The sequence below is a fragment of the Anguilla rostrata genome, chromosome 2 (assembly GCF_018555375.3).
Source record: "Anguilla rostrata isolate EN2019 chromosome 2, ASM1855537v3, whole genome shotgun sequence".
NCBI classification, from domain to species: Eukaryota; Metazoa; Chordata; class Actinopteri; order Anguilliformes; family Anguillidae; genus Anguilla; species Anguilla rostrata.
The window spans coordinates 46,496,544-46,514,630 of NC_057934.1; the positions used below are offsets into that span (position 1 = coordinate 46,496,544).

An 18,087-nucleotide genomic window follows, 5' to 3' on the forward strand; every position below is an offset into this window, starting at 1 on the left:
CACCATTCACTTTAATGTTTTGCCCTCAACACGCACGTTACTGTCTTATTTCCGGGACTTCACAGCTCCAGCTTACAGGAAGGGGTCATTTCCTGTCTCGTTTAAATTGCACTCTATGGTTCATGACGTATGTAGCGGCAACGGCGCTAAAATTAAAGGAAGATAATTTTGGTAGTTGAATTAAGGAAACTTGCGAGCTGGCAGTCTCACTCCTTCGGTCAATGATTGGTGAAAGGTAAACGGCTTTCCTATCTAACACTAAAATGCATGGAAGACAGCTGCTTGTCAGCGAATAAGAAGTATTTCCGAAAGTATGCAGACTTGAGAACAGTACCCTAAAGTCGACGTAGTGGCACAGCTGACCACTTGGCTAACCGAATAGCCGCACAGTTAGCACCAGTAGAGTGGAAATGTACCTCACTTTTCGGCTATTTATATGTTTTCACAGATTTTGTGCGCAGCGCACCTGTGGCTTAGTTAGCTACACTGTGATTCTTCAGCGACGTAGAATAGTTCCTGAGTTGAAAAACACGCATTTGTGTTTCACCGGTTAAGGGAAATTAGTTTTGATGAGGCCTTTCCTTCCATTTTGTCACAGGGACAGTGGGGCACTCTGTTTAGTTATGTGATGATTGGCTTATTTGGAAGTTATTCTAACGTTACGTTACGATGGCTTTTGTGGTCATTTAGTTACCGTTCTTAAGCCTTAACACAAAAATTTGCCAGTATTCTTTGCAGACAGTTTCAGCTAGTCATCTAATAGTCAGCTATCATACATTACATGGGTATCAAAATGACTGTCTGGACTAAAGGAAAACTAAGGAAACCCACGAAGAAAAATGATTTAGAAGACCACCCTGCAACATAACATTAACTATGAGTTTTAAGTTATTTAATAACTTTTTGCTTTTATTCCCCTTAATTTGACGTTTAGTGTCCCATAAAGATGGACCAAGAAAACATCATTATTATTGTCAGTGATGAGGAGGATGATTGTACTACACTGCCTTCGGACGAATCTTCTGTGTTGATCGTGGATGAATTTGCCAAGAATGGAGGTAAAGTTTTAAATCATGTTCCCCTCGGCATATCAATATTTTAAGCTGCGCCAGCGATTTTAAGGTTGAGTGTTTAGGTTATGGAGCATTGATTGTAATATTTTAACCAGCGGACAAGCTTTCTGTAATTATTGTTGAGAGAAATTCCTGATAAAGATGCTAGTGTACCAAACATAATCAACTATATGGTTGTGTGCAGGCTTGCTTTATTCGGTTAGCATTTTTTTGCACCTTTTAGAAAAATGTGTGGGATTTTGTTTTATTTTGCAAGATAACCCAACACCAGAGGATGACAATACTAGTGAGATTGTGGATGAAGACTTGGCAGTAACTTTCTCCAAAAAGGCAGCTGTCATGCCACATGCCAGATATGACTGCAGTATCCATCTTTTCAAGTGAGTTTGACTCAAAGGAGTGTGTTTAAATATTCACAGACCAATGTATTTGCAAAGCCATGACATAGCGACAAGGACAAAAAGATGCAGTGCATGTGCACTGTTGGCAGAGTATACTGATGATTAAGTATGTACTTAGTTAAATGTATGCAATGTCTGCTTAGAACAAAATAAAATGTACATCTGGCATAAGTTTCAAAGTAAATTAAGGTTTGTTGTGTGGGTAATACTGCTGGCTTCTAGAATCCTTTCTTTGTAGTATGCATTTCAAAAGCAGTTGTGACTTTAAACCAGTAGGACTGGGACTAGGCATTAACATTAAAAAGCGTGCTCTTTATTTTCCAGTGAAATAACAACTTTTTATTAGAAAGACATGTGTGAAAGTAGTTTCATATTTATAGTCTTATATTTACATACAGACCATTTTATCTTCTAAATTTATCAGGAGAAAATGATGTAGCTGTCTATCCTTTAGCCAACATATCAATCATCAGATAGCACTACTTTCCCTTTCCAGTAGTCCTGTTAGCCCATGGAATGCTGTGTCTTTAGAACGCAGGGCATTTGAAAATTTGCATTTTACATTGAATTACTTGTGTTCTGAATTTTGTTGTTGCTATAATATGCCTACTTACAATAATAACAAAATTATTTTGTTCATACTTTTGTGACATTTGTAACAGAAGCGGGATGAAATGGCAGGACTAAATACGATAAAAATATTGTTTTTGGCATTCTGATCTAAACAACTTTTTCAAAATGCAAGGACCAATATTTAAAAATCCTTGGTACAATTTCTGCTTTATTTTACTCATGTTGAGCAAGCTACCTAGAGAGCGACATCTCATTTTCAACTTTTCGTTCACATGAAACGCATTCTCTGAATCTTGCGATGTTACAAATGGCTGTGTAAATACTGTGGTCAATAGACATCACAAATGTCAGACACTGAAAGACAATTGGCTCAAAGAAACAAGAGTAATTTATTTTGTTGTGGTTAAAGTCTGGGTCATCACCAGTTGTAGCCTAATCCTAAAAAAGGCCTTGGAATGTCTGAGTTTATGAATCCTGTGTTAACAAGACCACTGCTTTTCAAGCGCCAGTTACCCTGCATTCCCTCCATACGGTGTAACCTTACTGTACATTTGGATTATTCTTTTAACTTGGTAACCCGAAATGTATTCTTGCTGTGATTTGGTTGCTAACTAGATTCTAATGTAAACCACTAGTGGGACTGAAGATGTGCTACCTGTTTTATCTCTTGGGTATTAACACCCTCTACAGTGTAAAATGTCCATTGTCCACATAAAGTCATTCCCAAAGTCATATCTTTCCCCCCAACGCACCCACCACAGTCACCAGGATGAAATATTTTAGAATGAATTGGCAAAATTTGGGCTGGGAGGGAATACCCCCTCCCAAATCATGTCTCCATAGATTTCCAAGCCACTAGCCCTGTAATTCAAAAGAAATTCCAGAAATAATATTGACTGGAAAAGTCATCACTAAACAGGAAATGGAAAAATGGTAATTTGGTGTGCACAATAAAACAAGTGTGATGATGCGTTTGTCCACACAGTGACGCGTGCATTATTAAAAACAGTGGAGAAAGAATACAGATTACCCCCCCGCCCCTGGTCGACATGTTTGTCGCCCCCCCTCGCTTCATTTCAAATATGGATAAATACAATTGTCAGTATTCCAACTACCAAAGAGCACTGGAGTACTCTGTCAAAATTCCCTGGTTACCCCAGCACTGAAAAACATCCATATGCAAATCCCTACTATCCATAACCCAGAACTTCATATTTTCTTCTTTGAATTTTAAGTTGTGTAGATGGTCAGCTGGTTTTTCAGTGGCTAGTATGATGGCATTCATGGTTTGTTGACTAAACCAAAAAAATAAACTTCATGTAATTCCAAAGCAACTTTAATCTTATTTTAATTTGGGACTAATTTCCTTTGACACATAGAGCCTAAGACTGCTGCAGGCTGCAGAAATTATGGTATGGCATCAACATTACTGTTCAGGTCCATGGGGTTAAGCTGCTTGAGTACTGAGTAGGAAAAAAGTATCAATACAATGTACAGTAAAAACAAACGTTCATAATTATATATGTGAGTGCTATAGAATTCATCTGGTCATTTATACAACCTCTGGAAACAACATTGCTGCACTGGTAGGTTTTTGGAGTTTTCTTGCTTTAAGCTATGATGCCTGAATACCCCCATAACCACCGTTTGAAAACTGGCTGGCCAATTGAAAACACTAAAATTGAAATTATATTCAAATCCTTGGAAAGTAAATTAACTGGGGAAAATGCAGTGTTTGACTTCTGTGTGTTTGCTGTGTGTTAAATATTTAAATAATTTCATTCTGTTTGCTTTCAAGTCCAATGGAGAACAACACCAGTAATCCAGTTGACAACAACAAGGCTTTCTGTGAGCAGTGTTTCTGTTATATCTGTGATAAGTTGGCATCAGAGGTAAGGGCAAGTAAAACTGAGTTGTAATGCCAACATTGAAAGAAATTGTTCTGCTACAGGAGCCATTTGTCAGTAGTTTGTTTACAGTATACAGTATTGATTTGTTACAGTCTCTGTGAATTATTGAAATGGTCAATGACTGTTATTTTATTTTTTAGTGTATGTTGTGGAGCACCTCTGGAATCTGCCATTGCAATGCTCATAAACGAAGTGTGTTCTGGAAGGACCAGAGGGATAAAGCTGTTCTTGGATACCTTCATGTTTTTAATTTTGATCTTCTGGAGGTAGATGCAGAACTGAGACGTGCTGGTATACTTAATCAAGTTATTCCACAATTTTAATAATTTGTTGTAATGCGATGATAGAACTTTGTGATAGTCCTGTGTTATTTTTTTTCTCTCCAATATTCAGAGTCTGTTCTACTGAGGTTTGAAGAAGTTTTGAAAGTGGAGTATTGCACATTTTTGAAGGGAGTGAAGACATCGTTATCAGATATTGTCAGTTGTGGCTGCTATTGCCATGCAGCCAATTCGTTCACTGCAGGATGCAAAAAATGCAAAACCAGACACGTGGATGTGATGCTCTACGAGTAAGAGAATCATTTGTCACATATTTCAGTTTGATAATGTCTCTACTCTGTAAGATTTATTCACTACAATATCTTCTTTCCTTCAGCTACTCCAGAGTATACAATCTTGTGTCTGAGTTCCTGGATAAAGCTGACAAAGAGAAGCCCAGAACCGCTGCAGTGATGTTGCTTGGAGCTGCCAAAAATTTTATTGTTCATACGCAACCAACAGGGTACATGCTTTCTCTTTCTACTGTCAAAGCTTTAGGATTGTACATTAGACATAGTCAAGGTGGATTATGGCTGCTTTACACTGGATATTGTTCCAGCTTACTATAAAGTATGTTATTGCTTTTATTAAAATAAAAAACTCATGCACAAACACAATTCTGAATTATCTCTCTACAGCATCCCAAATACAGATCCAAAAGCATACGTTTCTGATGCCATTCCTGTATTATTGACAAGGTAAAGTGTTAAAAAATTGGTAAAATGGTTTTAAATGTGCATGTACTTTATCATGAATTGGCTCATTATTTCACAATAATTTGTTGCTAATCCTTTCATGTTGGAGATGCGTGCTTTAATGGAATATAGGCAATCCTTTTTTTATCGATTAGTAAAATTGCAAAAAAGAAATATATTAGCCGCAAAAGTAACCAATGACAAGAAATACTATTGATTTAGTAAATTTATTGTCAACAAAATTGTTTTAATTGTTAAAAAAGTTACTCTCATACATGGTTATATACTATGTACAGTGGTGGTGGTATATCAGATGATGCCAACAACCAAATGTCTTAAATGTAATAGAAAATTCTTGCTTATTAAGAAATAATGATATCTCACATTTTCTCTTGTGCTGATTTAATGTTTTCCAAAGGGGTATCTGGCGATTCATTTAAGTTTTCCTATTCCCATACAGTGTACAGAACAATGTACTGCATGTAGAAATGAGTAAAATACAAAGGAGTACTTTTAAAATGATACTTCTTATTGTGAAAATCAATTACTGTAAAAAATAGCATTATTTTACCTTCATAATTATTAACATCCTATGTGTCTGTTGCACCAGCAAGATTACCTCTTTATTATAAATGGTCACTGGAGTTCAGCCGCAGCAGCTGTGCCGGTTTTGTGCCAGCACCTGTTGTCTTTTACCCACATGCCTTTAGCATAGCTTGATTTTCCCTCGTCATATAATAATTAAATTGTTACTACGCTATGAAGTAACTACGTTAAGGATTGGAAGGGTGTGCATTGTTTGCACTGCTAGTATAGGTAGTAAGGCTGTTATCGGTGCTATATGGTAATGGGTGATGTTGCTGCTCCGTGATTTTATTCCTGAGTGTTTCTGTTGTAGGGTGACAAATGCTCTGAGGAACTTGATGGTGGTTGGTGACTTCAGTGCTTCGTTCTCAAAGAAACTGCAAAACTTCTTTCAGTCACTCCCACTGCCGGTGAAATGCAGATGGCTGAGCGGTCGGTGGGTGACAGTTTGGTGCCTCTGGGTTTTCCCATGTAAAATATTTTCAGAATAGTTTTATTGATGCTAAACGAGGTTGATGGACCTGTGTTTCAGTCTGAATGTGCTCCAGTGGGACGATCCTCTGCTGGTGGCTGTGCTAAAAGGGCAGAACATCACAGGAGAGCGAGTCCTAAGAGGGAAGAGAGAAGTCCTTTTTGAACCAGTGGTTGCTGTACAGGCACGTGTGGAGAAACTGAAGGAGCAAAAAAGGTGTGAAATATTTTACTATTGTCATTGAAATGAGAGAGAACATGTAAAACTGAATTTGACATTTGGTACTTAACATTGAAGGTTCGCTTTTTGCCTTAAATGAGATTTGGTCATCTGGGGTCAACCATTTGAATTGTGACGTCAACCTCCTGATTGTCTTTCTGTAATGATCAAAAACAGTCTCTGGTGCTTTAGTATCCATAAAAAAACAACTGGGACCTCATAAAAAGAATTTTCATCTTTCAGGTACAGGGAGCTGGCAAGGTATCTCAAGGTTGTGAGGAGCGACAACAAAATGCTGTGAGTCCATTTTTAATATCATTTTCCCCACCATTTTAATTTTCTGAGGAAAGATGTACAAATGTAATATTTTCTTTGCATTTGATAATTCAGTTCCTTTTTTCCCCTCAGTATACAGAGTATGAGAGACCACGTCCCCTTTTTCTTGTGCAAGGCTGGCGACTACCATACAGCATTACAGAGTTTTTTCAGTCCAACATCAGAGATGTGCTGCAGTGCTTGTCGACTGACTCCCAACCAGTTTGCCATTTACTTGAGGATCCTCACCACAGGAAAAATGCCAGTTGGAAAAGATCCTTTTCTGTCAACAGAGTGGGAGACTGTCAAAGGTCATATCCAAATTTGAACTGTGTTTGTCCTGCCTCTATTTTCTGTTTATTGGAAAGACTTGTCTCAATCATTTTTTGTTTTGGTTTTTATAGATGCCAGTCTTCCAAAGACATCTGAGATTATTAAGTGTGCTTTGAGGATTTTGAGTTGCAACACAGCAGTGTTTATGGATGTAAGTATACAAGTGTTCAGGCACAGACTACTTTTAGGTTTCTGGGTCTCTGTTTAATCGATGATACAGTGCTCTAGCATTTGGGTCTAGACCACTGTCACGTGTTAAATGTTTGATTAAAAAAAAAATTTAAAAAAAACATCCAAATGTAAGCTGTGTTCATGATAATTTTCCCAGTTTAACATTAAACACGTGTTTGCAGTCAGAGCCGTGGGTGAACCTGATCAGTGCGGCGTGCTGTCCAGTAATGGCTGAAGATGGCTCTCTTACATGTGCCTCGTACCCTGTGCCTGACATTGAATTTCAGATGGTAAATTCAGTTTTTTTTTCCTCCTCTAAAATGAATGACATTTCATGACCTTAAACAACATTAGTGCTGATAATATGTACCTTTTCATTTTTTAGAAGGCAAGGGACATGGCAACAGCCATTCTCAAAGATGGATCACAAATCCAAATTCCAAAATCATTTCAATATGTAAGTTTGGTAATCATGGGGTTGTGCTGAATTATTTTGAGAAGACCTGGCATTTTCACTGTTTTGTGCAATTATTTTCTTTTCTTAATGCAGAGGTTTCCAGACCAGGCTCTTCTGTTGCTAGTCACACAGTCCCTAGTGCAAAGGATTTTCCACAGTGGCATGATTAATATCCTCAACATCGTCATAGCTTTCAAGGTGAGGCCATTGCGTGGCAGCATGTCCTGCTCAGTGACTTCAGTTTAACTTTTAACATCGCTGTTACTGCAGTTTTTCTTACTGCAGGGTATGAAGACTGAAGTAAAAGCGAACAAACATGCTTTATTGTGCCGTATTGAATGCATCTCAAATAATCAATTTGCAGTGTGTCTCAACACACTGCTATACAAGTATCAATTTATAAGCGTGAATGCAAGGTACCTTGTCTTTTTCTCTAGGCAAATGCATGGGCCCTGAAGTGGTTCTTCCATAGCCTCAGTGCCAGGCCTGACATCCTGCAGGTGTTCATTAATACACTTTTGGAAGAACTGTACAGGGAAAAGCATGTACACACCTACCGGTAACTAAACATCCAACAAACATATTAAGGTTCATACTACTGTCCTGAACTGTTGCATATCAGCTGGGGAATTTCAGGTGTCGATGAAATAATCACTGGAATTTCTTCTGCAGAAAAAGGGACATGTCGGAGCATACCCTCATCGCAGACTTCTTCTTCTTCTACTTGCTGGACAAACGTCCACTTTTATTTTCAGTCAACCATCAAATCCTTGATGACCTTTTAAATCATTGGAATGAGTACGTCTTTTACATTTTATTCCATGAGATCCGTTTTTATATGTAAGAATAAAATAAAAAAATACCTTGTTTATTGAAATTGTGCTTTTCTGAGGAATTTGATATCTGTATGTGTAGCTACTGTTCCCTGCCGGCACTGAACAGATACTTATGTCACCTATTTATATTGGCTGTTTTTATCATTCCGTTTTCATAAATGTCTAGGCATGATTTCCCATGGCAGTACTACCTCAGATGCTTCCTACAACAATATGTAAGTGTTTTACATGCTCTGTCTGAAACTTAGTCTCCTTTTCATTTTACACTTTAGACTGGTACGCAGCTAATTGATGGTATTCTTTTAAGCCCCCTCTCCATACCCATTAATGCATGACACTGAAAATTGAGGCATATTTACAGATCATTGTTCGTTCTGCATTTCACTGTTGCTGTGCTTTTTTTTTTCCATAGGAGCTTGATCTTATGCCTGATAAACGCAGGTTCCTTGAGCTCATCAGGATGAAGAAAAGTATAAATGCATGTCCCCCACAGTTGCAGTAAAACAGCATCCAATGGAATAAGATGGAATGACTCATTTTTACTTTTTTTTTTTAAAAGCACATTCAATCTTTTAAAAAGGCTTCCATTCAATCAATCAATTTGCCCTTAACTTTGGCCGACAATTGAGTTTTCCTTTGAAGTTCAGCAATAACTGAGTGTATCAAGAAAAGGTGCAACTCTTACATTTACTTGTAAGTCAAAGTTAAGGATGTATGTTTATTGAATATGGGCCAAAGTTGTTTGAATGTTGACATTTTTGCAACTTGCATTGAATAACTGCAACCATATTGATGTTGCATTTTTGTTGCAATCACTGTTGTGATTTCAGTGTTATGGAACATTGAGTGCTTTCTGTTGAACAACGTATTCATTAAGTATGGGGAATTGTATAGTTTTAGTTTATTTCCTTTAACATTGCATTGAGATTAATAATAAACCTGGAACCATGACAATAGTTCACTTTTTTGTGAACTAGGACTATACATATTTTTAAACTTTTGTTTCTTTTCTTTAATACTTTAATGCCTGCACATTTTTTCTAAAGCTATTTGTGGCATATTGTTGCATTTGGTGAAATTGCATTGTGAATTAATTGCATTGTAAAAACTATTAAATAATATGTGACCAAAAACTACTGGCAGTTATACGTAAGGTCTTTGACAAAATAAAAATATTAATTTAAAGAAATGAAAGACTTTATAAATCACATGGGCAAGTAATACAGTTGACAGGTTGGGTCAGATTTGACATTTTATTAAATATATTAAATTCTGGTGTTTACAACTCAAAACATACAAAAGCAAATTCTAATAAAACAAAAATCTCCGAACCACCAAACATTCCTGTGCAAAATCAAATGCAGACATTGGCTAACATTCAAAAATAAACACATAGCAGTTTTTTAAAAACCCAGTTATACCATCATTGATAACACAGCAGGATAAAGCCCGTTACATCCTGCCCATGGTCACACACAAAGGCTGTGTGAATCCGACACTAGGTTACATAAAGTATCGAAATGTCCAGAAAACCTGTAGAAATATACTCTGTCAGGACAGGATATTTTTAATTTATTTTTTGTTTACTGCAAATGGATTTGGGTAGGAAAAAGTGTACAGTCAGTGTTTGAAGTAAATGCACTGTATACATGGGTATTGAAGTAATCTGCCAGGTATAACAGTAAGGCTTTAGCTGAAAGACATCCAAACACAAATTCAATCCCATACAAAAATCCTCCCCCAAAAATTATATATGGGTTGTTTGAACAATCTTATTTCAATATCTAGCAGCTTTATGGAAATTTACCAGAGGAAGAACAAAAAATATCCAGCAATCCTGGCAGGGATCCTGTTATTCCCAGTATGAAATTCATCTACAAATTTCCAAATGTTTGATACAACACACTGAATTACATCTCCACAATTGACACTTTGTGGGGTGCACAAATTCTAAACGTTTAAAGTATGTAGGTCAAGAATTAGCTCTTGAGTTTACATTTGTGCTGCAATTCATTTCAGAGGGCTCACACTTCAGTTACCTTAAGTTTTGTAAGCATGAAAAAACACCAGTTAAGATGTTTAATACACAAAGATATTTCATATCTGCAGAAGAGGCCAAGGAACTTGGACTAGTGATGAGTGGCTACAATCACTTGGATTTCAGAGACAGTTACCCTTTTTTGCCATTGCAACAGCTCATAAAATACTATTTCTGTTTTGCAGTTCAAATATAGAGCAGGAACACTTTAAGAACATCACCAATTAGACTGATTAATAATTGGAATTAACTGGACCATTTCTAGTTCTGTAAACCAATAACATATCCCTACCATACTGACACCCATATTACTTTCACATAGTAGAAGATTTGGACAAGTGTATTCTAACAATTATTTGCAGACTGATCCACAACACTTTCCATTTAGCACAAAGGTTGATGACAAATAATAATCCTTGAAACATGCAATATCATATGCATCATTTTACACCATTTTATCATAACATGCATATTCAGAGCCCCACCTGATTCAATTGCATCTAAATAAGAAGGGTTCAAAATGTAATTAACCCAAGTCAGATATGATTCATTTTCTTTATTTCAGTATATTTATCTAGGAGGGCACTGGCATTCGTCCTCATTTTTATCTTAAAAAATTTATGAAGCATAGATTGACAATTCCGGATTTACTCTGTTTATTGTGACACACTACCACCTGTACTATTGATCATGGTCTCATTTCACTTTATCTGCCATTTTCATTAGTTTTTTTCCTAAAAGAAAATGTCTGCTCGTTTGTATTCAAAGAAAAATTGTCATTTTGTAATTGAAATGTTACTCATGAATTAAAACTTTTCCAATATTAACACCATTAACCAATCTAGCACAGAACCACAAAAGTACAATGCATAAAAACAGTCTGAATTCCTGAAAAAGGCAAAAAAATAATTGAAATTCAAAAAAAGGAAGAAAAAGAAATTGGCACAGTTTTTCAGTGATCTGCTGATCAATAACAATCATTTTACATAGTATCTCAAAGTAGTTAATTGATGAGAAAAATGTATTAAATGTTACCCACCCAGGTGCACTGATTGAACTGGTGAGGTTACTTGGCCATTTTCAGCTCTCAGCAAATCTGGTTTGATAAAACAACTGAGACCAAGATGCATTGGCATAATGTGTTCAGTATGTAATGTTTTTATTTTTACAAAACGGATCAGTATGGCACTGTAAGGATAATTACTTGCAGGTACACTTTGACTTCATCCGTCATACTAGCAAGACATTTTGGTAATTAGTCTTTCAGCTGCAGTACCCTTCTGGAAGATACTCATTTCTGCTCAACAGTATATATGTCCATGGCTGTTTTCAAGAATAAGGCTGGGGAATTACATCAATAATAAATAGCACTTTAGAGATCAAAAAATACAAGAGTAAACCACATTCAACAGCAAATGCACCACTCAGTCAACACTTATGACAACACACCATAGTTAATCACTTGAAAAAAAAAAAAGAATTTACATTCATTGTTTTTCTTCATTTCCATTTCCTACCACAGTAAGAATGGAAAGGAACCCAGAATTGTTCAGGAGCCAGTGAAATAATCTGATACAGCATGCAACATTCACACCTAAGGTTTGTGCAAAAAGCTGGTGGTATAGTTAAAGCTGAAAACAGGCAGGGTGCCCCCCTTGCTGGAACCATGCAGGTAATGGTGTTTGATGAGCTCAGACAGAAACTGCATAATTCTGCAGTCATCCTCACCGTAGCGCAACTGGTGGTGCAGAAAGTTGGTCCTTCGTGATGCCACAGCGTCTTGGTCTTCATCTGCGCTTATGGGAAGGTGGAGATGATGGCAGAAGGTGTAGAGGAAAGCCTTGGAACACAGCTGTGTTTGCATACTCTGCACATGCATGAAGTAGGTGCTCCCGCGCTTGATCTGAGTATGGTGGTCGACCATTTTCCCAATCAAAGAGCCCTTGTACGGTGGGCAGCGCAGTGTCTTGTGGTCAATGTCCAGAACGCTGATATAGCGACTATAGCGGCTCAGGGAGTGCACCATGCTAGAACCTGCTGGAGAGGCCACCCTGACAAACCAAACAGAAGGAGAAGACTGGTTCAAATTCTGGAAACAATTCAGGGTGAGGCAATTCTGGCCTTTTCATGCCATTCACAAGGCACGGCCAGCAACGGACAAGATTTTTTCCTTCATCCAAACCTCTAGCTACATAATATGACAACCTAATTATTAGGTTTAATAAACACAGGTAACCAACAGCTGAAGGTAGTGGTACTCAGTATTTCAACATTCAGACCCTGGATATTGAGGCTCATACTGTTATTAATTGTGCAAATTGTGCAATCACATTCAGGACAAAAACCAGTAACATCTCCAGGACTTTCCTAACGTTTTCATACATATGACATTAACTGAATATTTTGTTTAGATATTTGAAAAAGGATAATATTCCTACAGTAAAATATTTTTAAAAAATGATCTCAGGAAAATGGATTTGAGTCCTTTCAACTGCAACAGACATAAAACCAAATATTGCTTTTCTCTGCTTCATCTTTCTGAAACAATAGTGGTAATCATTATTTGAACACAGGAAAATTCCAGCTTTAATAGCCTTGTTCAGCTTAAGATCTATTCTTTTCAGATGGTGTGGCTGGTGAGGAGACAACATCGGTCAGACCGGTGGTGATTAAAGTTTCTTTGCACTATGAGTGCAATTCATGAGACATTTCATATCCTCTGAGTATTAGCCCTTTCACCCTCCCTTTCACAGTGTGGTGCCGCTGACATCACTCTCAGTGGGATCTTGGTTACTGCTGTGTCAAGTGAAATGAAAGGTCAACTCGGTGGAACAACTGCAAATGACTACAGAAGCCAAGCATTGTTTTCTCTGAGCAAAATGAAGCATTCTATCCCAGTGGCCCTGATCGTAACTAATGCAGATCTGGTTTAATTACTAGTGTACAAATGCATACTGTAAAACAGATCAGAAACACTCTTCAGAAGCTGACGTGGACATGTCAGTGACTATTGTCCGCACAAGACTTCACAAACAGAACTACTTCAAGCAGTCATTACATGCAAAGGACATGTGACAAAGTCATAAACATGAATACTTCTCCAGATTTTGAATGAGGTATGCTTTCTTAAGGTTAGAGTGAAAACCTACAGGATGGCACTTTTCATACATCTTAAACGGTGGAAGTAGCAGATGTAGAGGTTTGACTTGAATTTTATATATTACTGACTTAGTTCTTATCTGTGTAACAAAAGCTGTAAATCATGTGGTAGAAACTGAAAATGAGAAGTGAAATTATGTTTGCCATTTAAGCACGTGAAAATTAAAACCACTGACCAACATTAACAATGAACAGCTACGATAAAGACAGTAGGTAAAATGAATTGGTGCTGAAATGCAGAATTAGGTTAGATTTTTATCTCTAATACATTGCTATCAAAGTCTTACCTGTGAAGGCCAATAAGCTTCCAGTTCAGCAACTCGGTCAGTTGGAATGGTGAAGAAAGCCATTGTTTTACAGCTTCTCCGTGCTTACCAATTTTGGGTACGAAAATTGACAAAGCATTAACCAGCTTTCTCACTGTACCTTCATCAGCTCCCAACACAACTAGAGTTCTGCCGCTCAGAAGGCAGAAAACAGCTTGCTGGGCAAAGGGGTACTGTCTGATGAACCTCAAAGCACTCTGCCCAAACTTCTTCTTGTGCTTCACAGTAATGGGATTTCCATAAAGAAAGGGTGAATATGTCCTATCAGAATTTGTGGAGGCACTCATGAAGCTGGTGCTGTCAGAGAGGTCATCACAGTTCATTCTAGAGACATCATCTGAGAGACAGTTTGGGTTCAATTCATATAGAGGAAGCCCGGCAGGAGAGGCTTCAGAAAAGGTCGCCTGATCAAGAGAAAAATCCGCCTGCAGAGTAGGATCCCCCTGATCATCAGATTGTGGCTCCTGTTTCATCACTCCATTAGCACAACACTCTTGTGCCAGCTCAGGTGAGGACCCCTTATAAATGTGGTCCTCTTTTCCAATGCAGCATGTCGACTCCACCTGCAGGTTAGACCCTGATTCATCAACGCACTCATCCAGCATGCCTGGGGCTTGATTCAACATTGATGTCTGACTGTGTACAGCATCTGTGCAACTCTCCACAGGGAGTTCCTCTTCATAAATAGCACTTGGGTAGGATGGTCGCAGGTCCTCAGGTATAATGGATTCACAAGTGCTCAGTATTTCAATGCTGTCCTCACTGTAAGTCCTCCTGGTGAAAATTTTCTTTCGAACTACTTCAGGATAAGATGGCTGAAGGTTTGCCACACTGTTTGAATTCACTGTTGGTCCCTGAGTTTTAAAAGACTTCTCAGTTCCCAGAACCTCAATGCTTTCACCACTACTTAGACTGCCTTTCATTTCAGCATCAATACCTTCATCAGTATTGTCTTGCAAGAGGTCACAGGGGCTGAACTCAGTCAGCTCTCTTCCATAAATCCTATCTTCATTAGTTTCTGGCTCCAGTTTAATAGGCACAGTCTCAACACATGAGGTGTAGGAATCCAGACTCAATGGCTCAACTGACAGGATGGAAGCTGGAGGTAGGTTGTTGGTCATAGTTTGTTTCCCATCACAGAATTGCTGCTCAGCTTCCTCTTCCTCCCACTCACTATCCTCAAAAAGGAAGTTAGTGATTTTCTGCTTTTTCAACAAAGCCTGATCAATCTGACTAGTGTAGATGTAGCACAGGTCACCTCGGAACGTCTTCTCGATTAACCTGAGCTGATCCATTGTTTGATGGAAGAAGTATAAATCACAGAGCTCTTCCAGTGTTTTCAAGCGCTTATCAAAACATTTGGCTGACTTTGCTTTTACAAGCTGAGGGGTGTAAGAGGGTCTTTGTTTAATACTGTGATCCTCTGACTGATCTTCAGAGTTGAATTCCCTGAATGTTGGTTCCTGGCCTAGATCAGCTGAGTCAACAGGGCTGCCTGATTCATATGGCAGAAATTCAGGATCATTAATTTTTCTATTTGGGTAGGATGTGATCTGCTTTAACAAATCTTTATGCTCATAAATAGATTTTTCAACATTTGCCAACTCATTAGCTTTCTCTATTGCTTGGGTTGAAAAGCAGCCATTGCTCATTTTCTGCAGTTCTGTCTCCTTGTGCAATACACTTCTGGTATATTCCAAGTCTTTTAGTTTATTTTCTAGCTCATTAGCAAAAGCTTTCCGGTTTCCAGTTTTCAAACACTCCGAGGCTTTGGAAAACTCAGATGATAGCTCTATAAATTGCTGCATGATCTTTCTTTCGTCTGCTGAAATATAAGCCATGCAGAAAGGTCTAACGAAGCCACGCGCCTCCAAGTCATAAAGAGTCAAGTGGTGGACATATGCAAAAGCACCTTCTTTTGAGTCCCCAAGTACAACTTTTGAGTCCTCCACAAAATTAAGCTTTGGATAGCCACAGCCAGGAGGATGGCCAACACATGAGGCTTGATAGTCCACAGACATGATCCGCAGGGAGAAATAGTTCAGATCAAAGGTGCCACAAACTTTTGACTCATCTGGAATGGTGAGTAAAGGCTGCGGGCCAACTTGTTCAGAAAACTCAGAAATCAAAATAAAATCCTTGGTAAATTTAGCATAAGATGTCTTTGTCCAAGGATTACCATTTCCAGAATGAGGAAACAGAGGCACAGAAAACTCTTCTGGGATCATCCAGGGGTCTTTATACACCTCCGCAAAACCATCCTCTTTGGTAAAAGCCACCACATCAGGGGACCCAATCATCTTTCCAAACTATCGGACTAGAAAGGTGGTAAGAAAACGTTATCATCCAGTATTCCTGCAGTATGATTTCATGTCCTTACACTAACGATCAGCTGCTATAAAATGCATTTGCACAACCTGCTAACTAACATTAGCTACTCACTTGGTGACTCAGCTCCCAGTATTGCCAACGGGAACTACTGTCACATTATTGCTTCATCAGTAGCTCAATTAACTGAATAAACGTAACAAGAATATTTAAGCATTAACTTACACGATTATTAGTTGTATGTACTTTTCTAAGTGCTCGCGTGGGTGCTCTATTCAATACCATTTCATTTATTTTTCTTCTCCAAAATAAAGTTGTAAACTGACAGAAATCGAGCCTCGAAGCTAGCAACGAATGTCAACACTCGCTGGCAAGGTTAGCTCACACAGATGCAAACGAAAAATAACGTCATTACACGGAACGGCTTAATCACTTGCCAAGAGTAGATAGCTAGTTAGGTAGCTGGCGCCGAATCCCGTTCTTTGTCCAGCGATCAACGTTAAATCCTTCGCTGCTCTCCGGTTCAAGTTCACTGTTCCGTTAGTGGCGGAAGACATCAGAGCAGGTGAATTTTAGCTAGCATAAATAGTGCGTGTCGTGTCACGACTGAAGACCAGTAAACAAGACCAGCCATGTTTTATCCGTGTGACTCACTGCACAGAACTGGACTCACTGGCTTAAACACAAGGAAGTAGTTATATGTCTACGTTCCTCTGTCCTTTAGCTTCATGTGCGTGAGCTACTCTTACTGAATGAAAGTGCTTCACGTGCATTGCATTTATGACCTCTGGTGACGAATACATTCGATTAAATTTAGGTTTAAACAAAACGCCGATGACACATGGGGAGTGTAGTTTTAGCGAATTCGCTAAAGGTTTACGACACGTTTCGTTTGCGGCATGGGGTAAATTTGTCAGCTGAATTTGTAGTTTTATTTTTAGTATTACTTTTTTAAGCAAAGGTAGCAATCGTTATGTACAGGTTTGTAGTTCAGCAAGAATTAGCAATACACTTGCTGTTTAACTTATTTTCCCTTTATTCCTCTTTTATGAACCAAAGAAAGACTATTGCGGAGAAGTCCCATATACGCTCATCTAACGTTTGTTATTGTAGTATGACCAAGGAGATTACAGCTTCTATTCCCACGTATGAATGGAATTTTACACACGTCGGAGGTTCTGTAAAATAGTGCTGTAGAGATTAGAACAAACGGAAACCCACAGATGTAGACCTGCCGAGAGCCGTTTGAAACAAAATGGTATGGTTGATTCAAATCTATGGAAACATTTGTCAAAATGAAAAAAGTGCCTTTATGGTATAAATAATATGCAGCAATATAAGGTGCAGTCCGTAAATAATATAGAAAGTTTTTGGGTTTTTTTTTGGCTCTGTAGTGCAATGAATTTGACATTAAACTCTGAATATGAGTCCAAAGTGCAGACTATCAGCTTTAATTTGTGGGTATTTACATCATATCCAGTGAATCCTGTAGAAATTACATCCGTTTTTATAGTTTCCCCAACTTTTTTTTCTTCTTCTGACTGATATTTACAATAATTAGGGGGAAATGTAGGGAATAAAAATACAGGAAACCAGATGCTTGATGCAGGACTCACTACTGATGGAACCAGTTCAGTGGGGCCACTTGCTGGATGCTCCCACAAAGTTTTCAACCAGGCATACATACAGTAAGCCTAAAGAAAATTAGTAAACCATTGCTATGGCCAGTGTTTATAGTCATTCTCAATTGCGTTCAGTGTAAGTAAGACTATGAGCAGTTAAAATAAGACTTATCAGAAAGATTCAAATGTTCCATCACATTAAATAGCCACTGTATCACATAAGTGTCAATAAAAACAAATGGAAAAATATACAA

General features: G+C 38.1%; 2 protein-coding genes across 3 annotated transcripts; one reads left to right on the forward strand and one right to left on the reverse strand.

Annotated features, from left to right (window-relative positions):
- Positions 1-75: 75 nt before the first annotated feature.
- On the forward strand, positions 76-9,496 carry zgc:112980 (uncharacterized protein LOC503706 homolog). Of its 2 annotated transcripts, XM_064322582.1 has the most exons (20): positions 76-235; positions 935-1,058; positions 1,330-1,453; positions 3,846-3,939; positions 4,098-4,248; positions 4,351-4,528; positions 4,615-4,740; positions 4,916-4,975; positions 5,871-5,993; positions 6,090-6,245; positions 6,492-6,545; positions 6,657-6,874; positions 6,968-7,047; positions 7,250-7,357; positions 7,453-7,524; positions 7,618-7,722; positions 7,962-8,083; positions 8,197-8,322; positions 8,527-8,575; positions 8,773-9,496. In XM_064322582.1, the coding sequence occupies exons 2-20, from the start codon at positions 947-949 to the stop codon at positions 8,860-8,862; spliced, it is 2,148 nt and encodes a 715-aa protein (XP_064178652.1). In that variant the 5' UTR covers positions 76-235; positions 935-946; the 3' UTR covers positions 8,863-9,496. The 2 variants fall into 2 exon arrangements, with proteins under 2 accessions (XP_064178652.1, XP_064178653.1); XM_064322583.1 differs by lacking the exon at positions 4,916-4,975.
- A 103-nt stretch (positions 9,497-9,599) lies between these two features.
- Positions 9,600-17,075, reverse strand: smcr8b (Smith-Magenis syndrome chromosome region, candidate 8b). Its single transcript, XM_064322581.1, has 3 exons — positions 16,649-17,075; positions 13,845-16,200; positions 9,600-12,449 (listed from the first exon to the last, which is right to left on the reverse strand). Exons 2-3 carry the CDS (start codon positions 16,181-16,183, stop codon positions 11,993-11,995), a joined length of 2,796 nt encoding a protein of 931 aa, XP_064178651.1. The 5' UTR covers positions 16,184-16,200; positions 16,649-17,075; the 3' UTR covers positions 9,600-11,992.
- Positions 17,076-18,087: the final 1,012 nt, after the last annotated feature.

Coding starts and splice junctions, on each gene's coding strand:
- smcr8b (XM_064322581.1), bottom strand. CDS start 16,183: ATGATTGGGTCCCCTGATGTGGTGGCTTTTACCAAAGAGGATGGTTTT. Junction 12,450..13,844: donor AAGCTTATTGGCCTTCACAG/GTAAGACTTTGA, acceptor TTGGTTTGTCAG/GGTGGCCTCTCCAGCAGGTT.
- zgc:112980 (XM_064322582.1), top strand. CDS start 947: ATGGACCAAGAAAACATCATTATTATTGTCAGTGATGAGGAGGATGAT. Junction 8,323..8,526: donor CTTTTAAATCATTGGAATGA/GTACGTCTTTTA, acceptor ATAAATGTCTAG/GCATGATTTCCCATGGCAGT. Junction 8,576..8,772: donor GATGCTTCCTACAACAATAT/GTAAGTGTTTTA, acceptor TTTTTTCCATAG/GAGCTTGATCTTATGCCTGA.